At 48.2% G+C, this 18172-nt stretch overlaps 1 protein-coding gene across 1 annotated transcript in view; it reads right to left on the bottom strand.

The window, feature by feature from the left end:
* Nucleotides 1–14006: 14006 nt before the first annotated feature.
* LOC122163573 (BTB/POZ domain-containing protein KCTD12-like) overlaps nt 14007–18172 on the bottom strand; it is a 29212-nt gene continuing 25046 nt past the window's right edge. The window contains exon 5 of the mRNA XM_042824882.1: nt 14007–14738. Coding sequence (XP_042680816.1) covers nt 14239–14738 — 500 coding nt within the window. The 3' untranslated portion in view covers nt 14007–14238. The remainder of the gene's footprint in view (nt 14739–18172) is intronic.

Genomic DNA, 18172 nt, shown 5'->3' with positions numbered 1-18172 from the left:
CAGATCAACCCAGAGATTCTGCTCTACTCATCATCAGATGTGCCTGGGAGGATTTCAATTTAAGATATCGCCTGCAGTGCAATCTCAATTGGCTTTTGGTCCAGAACGGCCATGAGATGTTGCTCACAAAATTTAGGGTGCTATTACTGTAATAAATAACAAAGGAGTCAATCCTCACAGTAATTAGTGTTCAGTCACAGCAGGGAGGAGGCAGGCAGTGGGTTGGTGCTACACCTGCTGGAGCATCTCTGCTGCATCCCTGCATTGCACAATGTGCTGGGGACGTAGCAGGGAGCCAAAGCTGGTGTAGGGGGATCCTGCTTGGTGATGCTCTGGGACCTTCATCCACAGTGACTCCTGGAGCATTTCAGCACATCCTGTCCCCTCCCTCCATCCATCTCAACTCTTCCTGTCTCAGACGGGTAGGACCACCTTTCTCTCAGCCAGTATTTCTCTAACTTATATCCTTACATCCTATATCATGTATATTCTGCCAAAATAAAGTCATTCTCCTAATTATGCAGACGGAGGCGGGTGAGGGAGGGGTGCAGCTCCTCTGGGAGAGTATTCAGTCCCATGCTGGCATTTGGCCAGGGAAAATCAAAGCATAGTTCATCCTGGGAGACTGAGAGGGTTCTCAGCTAAAGCATAAGCAGAGAGCAGAAGTTAGAGCAGAAACTCAGTGCTGGTGACATTTGGAAACAGTGAAAAGGAAAAAATACTGCACCCTCTCCAGGCTTTACTTGCAACACAAGTGAAGCATTGTGTTGGGGTCACTGGAGTTCTGCACTCCAAGGGACCCTTTAAAATGAAAAAAAAAGTGCATGTCAGCAAATGTTGCCTTGAAGCCAGGAAATCCTGAATTATTCTAAGAGAAGGTCAAATGAAAGCACTCTAAGAAATGTCAGCAGATGTCTTGCCACTTTCAGAAAGGTTTCCCCTCGTGTTTTGGACTAGAGTTGTGTGTCAGATTTGAGCCTTCTTTGTAGGTCCTTAGGTCTCTCCTGCTGGAGAAAGATCCCAGCAGCTGGAGATGCCACCCAGCCCAAAGGAGCAGTGAATCAGCATGTGTCCCCTAGGTGCCCACCTCTGGCTGGAGCTGGTGGTTCACTTGCAAACCTTCTGGGAAGGATCACTTACAAACCTTCTGCGTGATGCTCTACTCCATCTCACTGCTGGAGCTCCCAGAGTTGGTGCACTGTGGAAGCTGATGCCTGGGGTAGGTCAGTTAGCATGTATTTTGTTATATATCTCTGTTATATATCATAAGCAGGGTGTGATGGCTTTCCCCATGTCCAAGACCATCAGCAGCACTCTGAGCTACATTCAAGGAGAGGTGTTATCTGGACAGCTGGAAGGACACTGGTGAAGCACTGGCACAGGCTGCCCAGAGAGATGGTGGGTGCCCCATCCATGGAGACACTCAAGGTCAGGCTGGATGGGGCTCTGAGCACCTGATGGATCTGTAGGTGTCCCTGCTCACTGCAGGGGAGCTGGACCAGATGGTCTTTAGTGGTCCCTTCCAACTCAAACAGTTTTATGATTCTATGGTGACATTGTTTTGTGCCACATCTGGCACCTTCCCAAGAGTTCTTGGCTCTTGAATTGCAGAGCTGGGAGTTTCCAGGAGGAGGAACACTGCAAGTCCCCTGCAGTGAAACCACTCAATCAAAACCAGCACCGCAAGATCAACATTCTGGGGACTTAGTCCCTCTGTGTTTAGAGCACGTCAATGGCAGATAACTCACGTCTGCTTCTGAAAGCAGGAGATCAGCCTAATTTAGCATGAGCTCAGATATCAGCTACAAAATCTAATTACGAGGACTGTCAGGCCCATTGATTACTTGAAATGGCTATGCAAAAAGTTGGGCCAATTGCATAATGACTGCAGAGTGCTTGTGCTTCCACCCTGTGCTGTTTAGCCAGGGGGATTTGCTTCCCCAATTATCTTGTATTGATGGGAGCCCAGTGCTGTGCTGATGATGGCACGTACCTTGTTTTATATTAAAAATAAGCTTTGTGCTTGCTGGAAATTATAAAAAGCAATTCCAGAAATACTGGATGGAAATGCATTAGATCCCAAGGGTTTCTGACAGGTAATGGGATGTCTGCAGCAGCTCTTGTAGGACTGAGTCCGGTGTCCCCATGGAGGATGTGGAGCTGCGTGCCCTCACAACGTCAGCAATTGAGCCTCACTGGTAAAATGTTCATCCCAGCTGACATTAAATGTCAGCAATTATTTCCTGGTGGCTTTTTGCTCCCCCAGGCCAGGAAGGCTCTGACTGCCTTGTTCTGTGCAGTACCTCTGCACAAGGAGCAGTCCCTTCCAAGAGATGCTTGTCGGAGTGCAAAAAGAAGGAAAGCAGAAAGGAAAACATTTTAAAAGATAAAATAAAGCTCAGCCAGTCAGGTAGTGATATGGAGTCAAGATGTATTTAGGATGAGGGGCTGTTTTATAGATGGGCTGATGTCTGCTCTGACAAGCGTGGAGTGTGAGGGAGCCAATGAGGGCGGAGCAGCGCAGTAATGGATTTTCCTGTGTATCACCACTGCTCCTGCAACGTCCAGCCAAGCAAATGATTGCGTCTGCAGCATCAATCATTTAGTCTCGTTAGACAAGAAGCTCTGCCACAAGATGAGCATCTCACGCTTGGAAAGCAATTAGCTTGGCTTTACCTCAGTGCTGCTGCAGCAGGGGACCCATTATCCCCAGTGGCACTGTTCCTGTTTGGGGAACCCAGGCCATGAGCCCTCCTTACTGCCCGGATTATTCACAGCCCTGAAATAATACCTGCCTGTGACCAGGCAGCTACCATCCATAAGGCATGGTCAGAAGCAGAGCTATTATCCAGCCACTGGCTCTTCTTGGGAAGCTCATTTCCATGCAGAATTGCACCTTGTGCAATATATCTGTGGGAGTGATAGCTGAATGCCTGCGCTTCAGGGAACAGGACCAAAAAAGTGAGTGAGAACTATTGATCTGATTTTAAAGAGAGTGTATCTATTAATCTGGGAACACTAATCACTGCGGGCTGACAGGAACACAAGGTTTCCAGTGCCATGCTGACGCTCCTCAACCTCTTGGGTGAAGCTTGAGGATGACAAGCTGCTTTCCTGGAGCTGGGCAGGAAAGCCCTACAGCTTCTTAGATGGGAAGGGTAATACCAAAGAGATGGTTTTGGGAAGCCCCGAGGACATTTGTCATCTTGCATTTATCCCCACGAGCCTGAGCTGGACGTGGCATTACAACAAAGGTGGCTGTCTGTCTCCTGGGGGTGGGGGAGTTATTACATTATTATTTTCTTCTTTCAGTAAACCAAAAACGACATAATGAAGCTGAGTGCTGACCAAGATAGGAAGATTTGAAGGGATAAAAAAGCTGAAAAGAAACTCCTTACCAGGTGAATTGAATTCTTGATTTTTTGGGGCTGAGGTGTTCAGTGGCTGTGGTGCTGCCCTCTGAATAGCAGTGCTCCCCTTGAGAACATCAGCTGCTCCCCCGCAATGGTTTGATACCATTTGCAAACTTTGGGCAAGCTCTCCTCCAAGTCATTCCCTCCATCATGTCCTTCATTACATGCAAGCCAGCACTGAGCATTTTGACTTCCTGACTGTGCCAGCCAGATGTGTCAGAGCACTCACATCCTGAGCTGAATGGGCAGAATCATTTCCACACATTAGCAAGGTCATTCACGTGAACTTGGGTACCTTCCTCAAGGTATTGATGCGTTTCTAAGCCTTAAGGAGTCCTTTTTCCAAGATGAGATGTACATTCATCATGCATTTTTCATAAAACCTGTCTATATTCATTAATTGGTTGTTATGCTCTAGTTGATGAAGAATAGACCTCAAGGGTTTTGGCAAGGACTCTTTAGCTTTAATGTCTTTAGTTCCTCCCTTGGCTCAGCAATGACTGGGAGAGGAGAACAGGGAGTAGCATGAAAGCTTTGCCTGTTGTTACCTCTCAGTATCCTTCCTCTGTCTATCTAATAACATCCTTCCTTGGAGAGCTGAGAGGTGATGGTCAAAGAGGCCAGCTCTCATCTCTCACCAAGGAAGTGGCCCCTGCCATACTGGGGCTGATAAATAGGACAAATGACATCGTATTTATTTTACAACAAAGAGAATGCTTCAGCTATCTAGAGATCAAAGCATATTAGCATGTGGATAAAAACTCCAGTGTTTATGATAATCCCTAAAGAGATTTCCTTAGGTAGTATCTGCAAGCTGCTACTCCCACCTGGCTCATCATCTTAATGGGAAGGTGTCACGTCAAGGAGGAAGAGCTGTGATTTAGCTGGAAGGTTAATGAGAAAGTAGGAGATGTAACTGGTTGTGTTTTTGGATTTTTTTTTTCTTCTACCCTACTCTGGACAAAAACCTCATTACCTTGTGCACAAACCTGCTTAATTCTGTGCAGCTTCTTCTTGTTTCATGCTCCCATCAGAGGACTGCTGTGTGCCGTGGTTGCCCCAGGCAGCTGAAGCTTTGCAGCCACCCATGTGCTCCTAGCCATTGAGGAGCAGCGAGATCAGGGCTTCTCTCACAGGAAGGTGAAGCCATGGTGCGGCCTATACCCTCAGCATCCAACCGAGATGGACACAATCTAGAGTCCAGGTATAAGGCAACACCACAGTGATGGTGGAAGTCCAAGGCAAAGCTGGGAACTCATCCTGCAGGCTCCACATCAAGGAACTCCATGGCCAGGCACAAGCTGAAGCCCAGCACTCCATCGGTTCACAGTCTGGGAAACACGCACAGAAGTGTTACCTTATTATTACTAATATTTATTAATTAAAGATAGAGTTTACAGACTGCTTCTGCAAGCACCACTCATTCCCATGGCACTTTTCGGGGTGACAGAGGTATTCACCTCTGACCTCACCATGCCTCCTCATCCTCTGGGTGTTGCTGTGGAACTTAGCCCAGTCTCTGTGTAGGATAGAGCAGAGTATGAGCGATGCTGGATGATTCCTGCCCTCCCGTCTTCGCCGGCAGCTCAGGGATGTTGGCACCTGCCTTTGGCCACCACTGAGAGCCATTTGTCTTGTGCTTCAGCAAGCGTGAAATGCAAGGTGGCAGCTTGACGTGCAGCAGCAGGAGGGAACGGCCCCCTCCTCCCCCTGCACACGTCCTCTCTTCCAGGAGCCCTCAAGAAGCCGTCCTGGCAGTGCCTCCAGTCCTTCTGCTTATGCCTCATTTCCAACTCATTCATGCAGCCTGCCCACCAGACCCTTACCTATCTGCATGTCCCCAGAGGGACATCCCTGCCTACAGGGTCTGCTGCACACCGTGACTCTGGTCTCCAAAATCAACATTACAGCTGGGCTGAGGGACTCTGAGCTCCCCATCCCAGGACCAAAACAGCCCTGCTCAAACCATTCCTAATGTCAAATCTGTCCAATTTCTTTTTAAAACACCCCACAGGCTCCTCCAGATCTTGGGTTTATGTGCCAGCCTGGTGAGGAGCACATCACAATGCTCTCTATGACTCTGCTTTGCAGGGTGTTCCCATCAGGCTCTGACCAGAGCATGAACAGCTGCCATTGCCCTCTTCCTTTAGCATGAGAGGTAATGGTCTTAAGTTGCACCAGGGAAGGTTCAGATTAGATGTTAGGAAAAATTTCTTCTCCAAAAGAGTGATCAGGCACTGGCACAGGCTGCCCAGGGAAGTGAAGGAGTCACGGGAGGAGTTCAAGAAATGTGGAGATGTGGCACTGAGGGATGTGGTTTAGTGATCATGGTGAAGTTGGTTCAACAATTGGACTAGATGATCTTAGAGGTCTTTTCCAACATTAATGATTCTATGGTTCTGTGATTCTATGACTCTACAATTCCTTCCTGCACATGTTTGGAGGGAGCTGCACGTCTTCCCAAGGGACAGGACACCAAAGAATGGGGCAGCTACAGATGGTGCCATTCTGTTGGCATCTCTAGCACTCAAGTCCCAACAGCAGAGTCCTCCCATCAGGATCAGATCCAGCTGTGAGATTTAGCCAGGAGAAGCTGAAGACCAAAGGATGGGGATAGGTCTCCTTCAATTCAGCCCTGCAGCTGCTCAGAAGAGACATGGCACTTTGTTTTAGAGGTGGGTGATACTCAATGTATGGAGGGAGTGTTTCTGTTTTTTAAATACCTATAAAATAAGTAATCGTGCAAAGCCTCTCTCTTCTTCATACACTATATAAGGAGCCAGGGCTGCAAAGCATCAGCCATTTGGATTTCTATTTCCCAGATGCTGGTGGCTTTGTGAAAATGCCTGGGGAGAAGGAATAAGAAGGAATAACAGGTCCTGAGCCAGGCACGTCTGTATCCCAGAAACACAGCCCTGAGTTCCCCCGCCCTTCTGCAAACCACGGCCCCTCACTTTGCTGATATCTTCAGGCCACACTGCTGTGACCCTGGCCAGCAGGGTCAGGATTTCCCCAGCTGAGAGAGGCCAGGGCAGACCTGACCATGATGCCTTACAGATCCTATTGTTTTTCTGCTGCAGCATGCATCAGTTCTGAGATGAGCTGTGCGGCTCTTCTAGAATTTTTTCCCTGCTGCTCATGTTGATAGCTACAGTGAGATGTATTCTCTGATTTACGTACCCTCCTTATGTGGGGTGGAGCTCATGGTTTAAAAAATCATTTCTCACAGTGTTCTCTGCCTCATTTTCTTTTGCCCCAGCTTGTGGTTGGTGTCTGAAAGGTGGGGAACAGAGACCTTCCCCTTCCCTGTGCTCAGCAGGGCTCTATTGTTACAAGCACACAAGTTCAACAGCAGCGTGCCCACGCCATTTCCTGAGCACTGCCTTTTCCGGAGCTCTTGGTTTCAAAGGCATTCCTCTGTGGCCAGAAGAAATGCTGTGAAAACATGCTCATGTTTCCCTGTGCCTGGGTGGTGCTGCCCCGTGCAATGCAATGCGGGTCCTCGCACTGTCCCCTGCACTACAGCCCCCAGCAGCTCCCATCACCCGCTAAAGAGATTTGCAGCTCACTGCGAGAGGCTTCCCAAGTGTGGGCTGTGAAGATTAATGGCTCTGCTGCTCGCCTGCTTTGTGTGAGCATCGCTGAAGGGCATCTATGGGCTGAGCTGATAAAGAGAGCTTAATGGGATGGAGTCCCTCCGTGTGAGGCTTCCAGCTGGGCTGAATGTTCCATGATGTCCTTACTGATCTCCTTTGGGTGATGGGGCACTGCTTCGGTCTGATGCTTTCTCTGCTGCCCCGGGTGGTGTCACACATCCAACCACCCCATGGTCCCCATCCCCTGTGTTGTCCAGGCCCCCTTCTTGCCCAGCTCCGTTCCCCACTGCCCATTTGACATTTGAGGCACCTGCCAGCACAATCCCTGCACCCTGCTGGTGTTGGTCTTCCCATATCAGCCTTCTCTCTGACTGGGTCATTCCTGCAGGAAAACCCAACTCTATTCCCTTACAGAAAACCCTCTCTGTCTTCTCCCAGCTGCCCAAAGGTTTCTCCATGGGGCTCTGCTTTGTTCAGTCTCCACCACCTGCTCCATGCAGAGCAGTGGGAGCAGCCCCCAGCTCCAGTACGTGGGGGTTTCTCCTGGGGCAGAGCTGTGACTGAGAATTTCTGTTCCAGCATTTACCAGGCAGCTTTGGAGTTTGTTTTCCAAAAAGTTTTGGTATCTCTCCTTTTAGTTGATGAAATATCAAAATAGATACGTTTGCAAGGTTTGCATGTTAGTAATGGAGAGGGTCTTTCCAAGGCATTTCAGGAAGATTTTGGGGCCTTACGAACACTTCCTGGGTGAATTTCTCCCCAGGGAGAGAGCAGAAAGCATAAATAGGAACTGAACCTTTCTTCAAAGTGGTAATGTGTGATCTACTGACCCAAGAAGTAACTATTGACTGAGGTGAAGCCACGGAAGCTATTTAGTTGCAAGAAAAACAAATTAATTTCTGTCATCTGGGGACTCAATGCGCAGCAGTGTGCGACTGCTCCCCTGACAGCATGCCCTGCCCTGCTCCCAGTCACTTGCTGGAGAAAATCCGGGTAAAATTTGCTGTGCAAAAAGGGGAAAAAAACCACCAGAAGACCACGGCACTCATCCGTGGCACTGGAGACCAGAATGTCACCTGGCAATAAAAGCATTCCTCTAAATACTCCTTACTAACAAGGGAGATATTTGCTGTGTCTGTCTCCTCTGGGCTGCTTGTTGAAATGCTAAAGGGACGGCGCTCCTCCCCTTTGCCCCCAGCTGCCTCCCCCCTGGGCTCTGGCTATTTAATCTGATTTTTCTAAGCCATGATCGTGGTAGATGTGACTGTAAGAAGGCACAGAAAAATCTTTTTATTCTTGTCTTTCCTTTTGTTGCTCCTAACTTGTCTGCGGTTTTCTCAGCTTAAAGCAAGCCCCGTTGTAACCTTGCAGCTTGGCCAGAAAACCACCACAAATACTTCTGTATGCTTTTTGCAGAGCTCTTCTTACCACTAGAAAAGCACCGGGTATTGCTCCATGGGTCCCACTGACACACATCTGCTTTGTATGTGCATTAAGCTCTGTGCTCATACCTGCTAGCCAGGCTTTTAGAGGGGCCATATCAGCATGTGAGAAGTAAGCAGTACATTTTCCCTATAAATCTTTCTCAGGGATGCTTGGAGAGCACTGCTGCATTCCCCCTCTTGCTGCTGGCTGTGCTCCCAGCTCTGCTTCTGCTGGGGACTGAAGGTGGGGAGAGCTAGCAGCCCCCAGGCCTCTTTGTCCCACCAGTCCTCTGCCCATCTTGCATCACAACACAACTAAGGGAAAGGAAGAGGGATGCTGCACCTCAGGAAAGACAAAAGCTGCCAGCCATATAGTGTTATATTGCCATATCTGTGTGATAGTGCAGCATTATGCTAAGATTTTATCACAATCCAGCCTAGGGGTATTAATCTCGTGCTTCATTGCAACATAAAGTTTCAAGTCAGTGAAAGAAATGATAAGGTCAAACCCAAATTGTTTGATTTCACATTGTATTTGGCTCCAGTGATGCAGAACGGAGGTGGCAGAAGACTTCTTTGGTTTTTCCCCCTCCCAGTGGCTTTCTGCAAGGTGCCCCCATGGCTCTGGGGGTTGAGGGGTCTATATGTAACCTCGAGGAAAAACCCACATATTGGAACAAAACCCAGCATCAGAAATAGATGAAAGCATTGACCATGGGTGAGGTAGGTCCCAGAAGACCTGAGCTGTTGTCTCTAATAAAAGAGCATGGCAAAAAGCATTAAACAGAAGAGCAGCTTAATTTCCCTGCAGTGTTAGGGCTGCTGCTGCCTGTAACTGATGGGGTTAGTTATAGACTGTAATATGTTTTCCTTGTGTAGCAAAGTCCCATTGGATTTTCTAGGTGTTAGTATAACCAGAGCTGAGTGATTCAATCTCAGCTGAGCAGAAGATGATCACTCTTCCCCGCTCTGCCTGTGAGGCCCATCCATCGTTGTGCATGGATCCTGCCCATATCTCTCTCCAATGGGTGAAGCCTGGGCTTTTCCTCCTGTACAAGATTGTTTTCTGGCTGATTTATGGTTTTTGGAAAGTTAATTGATCCCTATTTTAATCTCCTTGTGCTTGGAAAAGAGACATAGATCATTTTAATTGCAGAAGAGAAAAAATGAGTTTATGTGACATAACTCAGGCAGCGATGTTCCTTTGGTACAGCATCAGCATCATTATATCAATTAAATCATGCTATGTGTTACACTGAAGCAGGCTTCTTTTCTTCTTGCTGGTTGCTCAGTGAGTTATTTGATCAGATACTGCAGTGCCTGAAGTGAAATTGAACGTTTCTGAGCTCCCAAAGTTCTGAACATTACAGCTGTCCCCTTTGAACACGTTGCTGTGGTTATGGGCCTGGCAGCACTGGTGGGGCCAGCATCTGAAGTGGCTTTTTGGAAGATTTGGGATAGGAAAAAGGTTTGGAAAATAATTAGCAAGGACTGAATTATAGTGTACCTGGTTATTGTTCCCCAATTTCTCCAAGCTCAGCCTTACAGAGGCCGCAGCAGCTCCAGCACTGAGAGCTGGGGGGATGCTGAGAGGCCACCATGGCAGCTCATTCTACAATATCCATCTCCATGGGGAATTTGGCAACTCATTACATTGGTTTACATAACATTACACATGCCTGAGTTACTGAGGCAGCCTGGCAAATCTCTGCATTGCTTCTGCAAAGCCGAGTTGTTCACTGCAGTGCTTTCTGAAGGGCATTCCCAAGGCTTGTGCTAAATTGAACCCAATTCCTGCTAGTGTGTCTCTGTCACCTGCAAGCACCTTGCTTATGAGCTGAGTTCCTCTCCCCAGCCTGGGAGCACACTGAAGCACTGCTTGGGAGAGCATCCTTGGCTGGTGGCTGGATGAAATGCTTCTGATTGGAAATAGCTCTGACTTTACAGCCAGCAAAAGAGCAAAGAGGTGGGTTTCCTTGCGTGGGGCACGACTCCAGTCATAAATCCAGTCATGCTGGAGGGTACTGGTGTGGTGCAGTGCAAAGAACCTGGCCTTGTTGACTGCAGTTTGGGAATGGCAGAAACCCATGCGTCTTCTGTGCCCATCTCTGTACTTCCCTGTGAGGTCACTGCTAAAAACCGTAGTTTCTCCTCCATGAGAAGAAAATGGACTTTTCCATGTGCTCCATATTGGAAAGAAAAAATGAAATGCTGCATTTCCCTATGAAAATCCTGCTCACTACAAATGCCACACAACTAATGTGAGGTTTACTACTGGGTACTACTGACCACTTATTTCACTACCGTGTGCCCATTCAGTTCTACTGAATCAACATCAGTAGTAGGAGACCCCTTCCAATGGGATGCATTGGACCAGCTATGAACCCATAGATGAAACCTGGTGGAACAGCAAAACCCCCCGATGTCACAGCCTGATTCTGGCTTGAAGGACTCTGCCCACATCACCAGGCTGATCCCAACCCACCTGGCAGGACTTCATGCTCACATCTTCGTGTTTTCTCTGCTGGACCAATTCTGATCGTTATTATTTGGGCCATGCTTCCCAGGTTTTAAATTATTCTGTCTCAACTAGCTGGTGGCATTTGTTACATGTCATGCAATGTTCCTGGTAATTAATTGGTATTTAATTAATTAAGGGATAATGGCATTCAATTAAGGGATGCCTGTGGAATGCTGTCATTGGGTAATGAATGGCTTCCTGCTGCTCAGGCAGATCTGAGGCATTTGTGGAAAGTAAATAGAGAGGAGAAGCTGCATCATTGGTTCTCTTGGCAGCAATCCTGATGTGCCACCACTGGCAGGGATGGTCACAGCATGGATGGTGGCATCTCAGTGCTTCCAGCAGCTTCACAGCAACAGGGCTCCATTCCACACCCCTCACCCAAGGAACAGAGCAGGTCGAGCTTTTCCCCTGATGAATGTAAACTCGCTGTTGCCCCCACAGAAATCAAGGACTGCGGTATCTGGTAGAAATTGGGCCTTGTGTCCTCTTGCCTTTGGAGCAGAGCACAGAGAAACTGTGAATTTCCTATGACATGAAGACAAATGAAAGTGGATTTCTCAAGCCAAACCATCTTGAATAAAGAGGGACAAATACTGAAGGAGAAGCAAGAGTGAGTCACTTTGCTTACAAACTCTCTGTGATGCTGTGTGTGCTGTGGGTATAAACATTTCTGATCCTTCTTGCTTCCCAGGCATCCTTCCCACCGTGGGCCATGCAGCTCTTCTTTCACCCCTTGGGAACTGGGTTTGTTCCAGGCAGAATGGGGATATAACAGGGCTGTGAGGGAGGTGGGCATCCCTCTGAGTGGTGTCTTCCCCTGGACCCACAGTTCAGCAAAACCTCACAGCTCCTTATTTCCCCTTCCGAGCCTTTCTGAGCTGCTGTACTCAGTGAGATGCAAAGTGAACATTCTGAAACACTGTAGTGCTTCAATTCCCCGACAGCTTTCAGGTTTTCCCTAAAAAGCCCCAAGCCATTTTTGTTCGGAGTGCACACTTCCAGCTGAGAACTGCAAAACAATTAAGGGGGAGAAAATGCAAATTGTACTTCATGGGTTGATTGCCGATGCCTCCTATAGAGGAATTGCCTGCTGGATCTAATTGTTTAACCCAGCAGTGTAATGACACTATTAATAATTAATTCTTTCTTTACATTGGCTCCTTACACACGTTTTGTTTTCATTATTTTCTGGCACTCCTGCATAACTAATTTTTGCTTTCTAATTCTATTACATATTTCAGCTGTAGTTGTGTATGAGCACGATGTGCACCTGTGCTCACTGACCTCTTGGTATTTTTGGTTGCTGTGAGTGAACTCTAGTGAAGTGAATGGGGCAGACACAGTGGGATATATACACCTTCCTGAGACCTTTGGGATGGAAAGTAATGCGGAAATGTGAACTCCAATTACAGCTCCAGCAAAGTCCACTTTCTAATTAATTGGAGATTAAGCTAAAAATAGAGCTGGTTATGTAAAACATAACTCGAAAGCCCTCATCCACCTGGTTGCACAATACCCAGAAGAATGATCCCTGCCAATACTTAATTAGGGATAGTAATGCCCCAGGATGTGGCTTTTGAGGGCACGCAGAAGGTCTGCTGGGATCCACTGGTGTGGGGCTGACAAACCTTGCTCCATCCATAGGAAGAAGACCCCAAAGCTCCTAGGAAGCCATCAGCTCATGTTCACCACTTGCAAGCCTGGAGGTTCCAAAAATCTTTGAAGCCCAGCACGTGGTGGTTTCCCCAAAGCAGTTTGCGTCTCTCTGTCTCTACAAGTTCCTATAAACACTATCATCGTGTGTCTGTATATAAAAGGAAGAAGAATGTGGATCCAGCCTCCACATCCATCCCCCAAAAAGGTCAAGCAATTCGGCCCAACAAAACCTCAACAAACACTCATCGAGCTTTTAATTGAGTTGTTTCTGTTTCATTAAAAAAAAACAAAACACACTGAAATTCTTCTGTGGCTTTTGCTGGGGTGGGAGGGCTGCCCTGCATGCCCTGCAGTGTGATTGCTGCTGGGGGTTTGGATACCTCCCTTATCCTTTATCAGTGGGAGGTTTGGAGGCCGCAGCTGGGGCAGGAGGTGACTCTCCAAGCTTCTACGGGTCCAGAGAGGGGGAGACTGACCTTGGGATTCTGCTGGGGACCAGTGACACTTCAGGGCAGCCAGAGTCTGTGTTCTGCTGCTCATCTTCCCTGCTCCTCTCAGGATCTTAAAATTCACTGTTTCTGATCAGGGGGGCCAAAGGTGTCATTGACTACCACAACCACATCTGGTGTCTACTCTGTCAGTGGGCAGCAGATCCAGCTGTGCATCCACTTGGCCAATCCAGCACCTCCATCACAAGAACATCCATGAAGTCCTCCTGAGATCTCCAGGACCACTTGCATTCCAACCCATCATCCACCCTGCTGGGTGGCTGTGACACTGCCCCACTCAGAGCCACCCACCCTGGCCCCTTGGTGCTTATCCACAAGTTCTTACCCAATCCCCATCCGGCAGAAGAGCCCCACATAGCTGAGCTCCTTCCATTCTCCTTTTGAGGTTGGGTTCAACCATCCAACAGCACCTGGATACAAGGAGTAGCCAAGAACTGGCTAGAATGATGGGGATTTAATTCTGATTGGTCTGACTATGGCTCTGCAGGAGATGCACTCCCCCTCTCACTTACTCATTTTTGGCTGGAGCCCCAAGTGTGAGGCTGGGCAGCGTTCAAGGATTTGTGTAAAAAAAGGAAAATATCTGCAAAACATCATGACCTCTCACGAAAAGAAGGTTCTGTTGAATCCCAGCTCTCCAGTTGCAGATATTACAGATGGGGAAGTTTTGCCAAGAACAGAAGGGAGTCAGATACGGAACTTCCATTAATTTAAAGGAAATGGAACATCTAAACCACTTGCACAGCTTTGAGCAGATGAGCTAAACATGTTTGCCAAAGAGATGGGGAGATTTGAATTCCTTTTTGACATCAACTATGTTTTATTACTTGAAACACCAGGAAAATTTGTTCACACAAAGATGAGGGCTCCTGCTGGATGGTAGCTTTTCCCCTGGTAATTCTCCCTGGGCCCCCTTGCCTTTTTTATGTCCCTTCACCTATGTTCATAACGTCTGGGGCAGCATGCATCCTTCCTGCCATGTTAAGGAGCATGCTGTCCTAGTTTTCATCTTGCAACACTTGTTGAAGGAGCAGCCTATACTCCCCACCCCAGGTGTGCCGATGCCCTGCGCCACCCACCGGCTTGGGGAACCCCCAGAGAGCCTCACCGCAGCCCTCACAACTGGTATTTCCTCAGCAGCTCGCTTTGCCACTGCCGTTTCTTATTGGGAAAGGCATGAGGGATCTTGATCTTCCGGAAGTCCTCGATGCACTTCCCCAGCTCGGACTGCAGCGCCTTCCTCTCCTCGCTCACCTCTGCGGCCACAGGGCTGCTCCCGACCCCGTTCTCCTTCACCGCCGTGTGGTCACTGTTACGCCTCTGCCCCATCTGCTTCACTTCCTCCAGCTTCTTCAGCGACTTGGACAAGTCCAGGGTGTTGGGGCGAGCTGGGCATTCTTCAGGGGCTTCTGGACATGGCATGGAGTCTGCAGGGCTGGGGTTCCCCCGCTCTGACTTGGAGTCTCTGCCTGAGATGCTCTCACCTGCGGATGGAGCAGGACTGGGCTCGCTGTGACTGCTGGTGCTGGAGGCTGCAGCATCACACTCACACAGGGTGCTGACAGGGTCCTGCTTTGTCCCTGGGTCTGGTCTGGGCTCCTCAGGGTCACTGCAGGCTGGGGATAAAGCAGAGAGCTGAGAGAGAGTAGAAACATGGCTTGTGATGCCATGGGGCAAAGCAGAAGAGCAGACATGTAAGTGTGTGGGTAGTGTGGTTTCATTGGGTTTCATTTCCTCTAAAATGTCTAAATTCTTAACCTACTGGTGTTGTTATTGTTTTTTTTTGGGGGGGGGAAGTGGGGAGGAGGGAAGGGAAGGAAGGTTTTGAGCTACAAAGCAGAGTATAAAATATTTCCATTTCAAATCCCTCAATCTAAACTTTGCCACCCATGGAAACAGAAAAACATAAGATCACAGGATATCTTGGGTTGGAAGGGACCTCAAACACCATTACCCCCAACCCATGGGCTGGCTGCCTCCAGCAGCTCAGGCTGCCAGGGCTCCATCCCACCTGGCCTTGAGCAGCTCCAGGGATGGGGCAGCCACAGCTCTCTGGCAGCAGGGCCTCACTGCCCTCTGAGTAAAGAATGTTTTCCTAACATCTAATCTAAATCTTCCCCTCCTTCAGTTTAAAACCACTTTGCCTTGTCCTATCACTAAATGTCACTTTATTTTTCTCCGAAAGCTTTTCTAAAGGGTTATTTTTCCCCTCTTCCTTTCTCTTTTCTTCTTTTTTTTTATTTTGACATTTACTTGAACAGCTTCAGCACAACACTTACCAGAGGTGGAAAGCTGAAATGTCATCCGTCACTGAGGAGCAGCCTTGAAGGCTGGATTTTCTTTGTCACATCTCACCAGGAAGTTACAGGGATGTATCTTAGCCCCAAATTCTTTGAGTGATGGAATAAAGTCTCTAAGTTCTTAGACTGCTTTAATCACCTTATCTGCAAGCCTCACAACTGCCTTTGTGGAATGGGGAACCGAGGCAAGGGCAGCGTAAGCTGATGCACTCAAATTCACATAAGGAGCCTATAGCTTAGCTGCAGGCTGAACTCACATCTCTTCCCTTCTCCAACATCTTAGCTCCTAGGCCATCCAATGACGATAGCAAACTTGGCATTGCGATTTCTCTCCCTGTGTCAGTACACAACTCAGTCACGACCTTCTGCAAATATGAGCAGCCTAATTCTGTTAGTTTAGGTATGAGAATGTAATTTGGGCCATTTCTAGGCGGCTGAGGCACTTTGCATAAATGGACTGATGACTCCTAATGACTGCTCTTCAGAAATACTTATTAACTGCCCATAAGCAATTTACTTAGCTTTGCCTTATCTCAAACGCCATAGCCTGCTCTGGTATGTTCTCACGCTAACATCTGCACAAATGGTCCTGCACACACTGAGAAGTGCAGATCTCAGCAGGATTTTATTTTCTCCCCACACGATGCTGAAACACAAGCTTCCTCCTGGCTGAACGTCTTGGCCAAGTACTGCAGCCCAAGCATCCACCTGCATCAGCACATGATCCCAAACTGCTAAGGGCTGGAGGGGAACCAAGGGCCATGCAGACCTGCAGGGGCTCTCCAAAGAAAATCAGATCCATGCTGGAATTTGCAGGATCCAGCAAGAGGCAGATGACAAGGAACAGATGTTCATCCTTCCCACTCTTCTGCACTGGTCACCAGCAGTTTTCCTGTGACTGGTACAAGGCACTCGGATCCATGAATCCTAAGGCCTAAGCCGTGGCATCAGTCCTTCTGACCACAGTTAAGAGTTTTGTGTGCTAGTGATTTCAGGAGCACGGGGACCTCTCTGGAATCTGACCTGTGCACAACCTAACACTGAGGCAGCTCAGTCTTCCAGGATATTGCCTTGCGATTGATCATCTCTAACTTGTGAATGTCCCATCCCTGGAATTGCTCAGGGCCAGGTTGGATGGGATCCTAGGCATTCTGACTTAGTGGGTGGCAACCAGCCCATGCAGGGATTTGGGACTGGATGGGCTTTAAGGTCCCTTCCAACCTAAGCCTATTCTATAGTTCTATAGCTCTGGACAAACAATTTCATTTTTCCCTGGGCTAAACTTCCCTCACATCGCATTTCTTGTCTATAGCAATATGAACCCCCGTGTCTGACAACATGTGGGTACAGCTCCTGAGATGACCCCAGCACACATCACCACTCTTCCTGAGTGCTCCTCACACTCAGCTGGGAGAAAGGATCTGTTACACTGACAGATTTTATCATCCTTTTTTAATTTTCTCAGACTTTTCTTCCTGCGCGACACTTTTGTCTGCTGTAGAGCATCAATTAGAGCACGGAAGTGACACTTCCAAGGCAGCCCCACGGTGCTGCTGGAAATCCTGCTGAGTGCAATTAATGGGCTCCTGCACGTGGCAAGCTCATACGTCGCAAAGGAAGAACACATTGTCCCAGCTCCTTGCTGCTCTTATGGATAGCACTGTTTTCTTAGTGCTTGACAAGGAGATGAACTCACCATGTGCCATGTCCCAAGCTCACATTGTTTGCTTTGTTCTGTGTCAGTGCCTCCAGCTCCAGAAGAGACCTGAGCCCAGAGGTCCAGCATAGCCCTGTGGCTCTGAATGAAGCATTCCTAGTTTCCTTTCTAGAAAAGAAAAGTGGCTGATGCCAGAGGGATGTTGCTGGGCTTTTAGGACAGATCTGTGTGTTGAGGAGTGAAAAGCAGTTCATACCTACATTGCTTCCCTGCGACAATGGGGGACTTTCAGCTCAGACCAGATTGGCTTCAAAGATGGCTCTTCCTCTTCTACTACTTTTTCAGACACCTACGTCTCACAGAAAAAGAGGAACTATTTTGTCCCAAACAAAAGCACTCTTTGAGCTCCTACCAGACAGTCAGACAGAGAGATGGGCTTTAGAGGGAAGCCCTCCCCACAGGCAGAAGCAGAGCTCTGTGCATCTCTGTTTTTGCTCTGTGGTTGCATTTTGTTGGTTCTTTCCTTCCAGATTTTAAATGAAAAACACCACCACCACATAGCTTGGGGTCAAAAAATCATGCCCCACTTTCTGCACAAGCTTATTCAACTCCTTCCTAGCCTCTCTGATGTAGCGTGTTGTGACATGGAGATGGAAGAAAGTTTCAGAATGAGCTGGAGGAGCTCACTCAGTTTGCATCCCTGTTTGAGCCTGAAGGAGGTGGGCACGGGCCCGAACCATTTGTTTGAACCAAAGTTTTGCTAGTACTAAAAGTGCATTCAGAAAACAGATAGATGCTGCCCCCCCCCCCCCCCCCCCCTAAATATTTCTCGTGCAATCTGATGGTGATGGGTGTACCTGCAGCCTACTCATGCTGGATGCAGAATAGCTGCTGCTCTGCCAGCTCCTTATCCCCGTGAATCTCAGGTCTCACCTCTGCCCAAAGTGATTATTGAAAAATCAAGCTGAGCCTGAAAAGTGATGTCTACACTTCTGTCTGTCTCTAATCCCACTTATTTCATCAAAGAAGGACAAGACTCTGTGTAAATAAATGGCTCTGACCCCATCTGCCCACAGCAGTAGCCTCTGCATTC

Source organism: Centrocercus urophasianus, unplaced genomic scaffold (genome assembly GCF_019232065.1).
Source record: "Centrocercus urophasianus isolate 14NV4802_14NV808 unplaced genomic scaffold, USGS_Curo_1.0 seq_24, whole genome shotgun sequence".
Lineage (NCBI taxonomy): Eukaryota > Metazoa > Chordata > Aves > Galliformes > Phasianidae > Centrocercus > Centrocercus urophasianus.
This window is presented reverse-complemented; position numbering and strand designations above follow the sequence as displayed.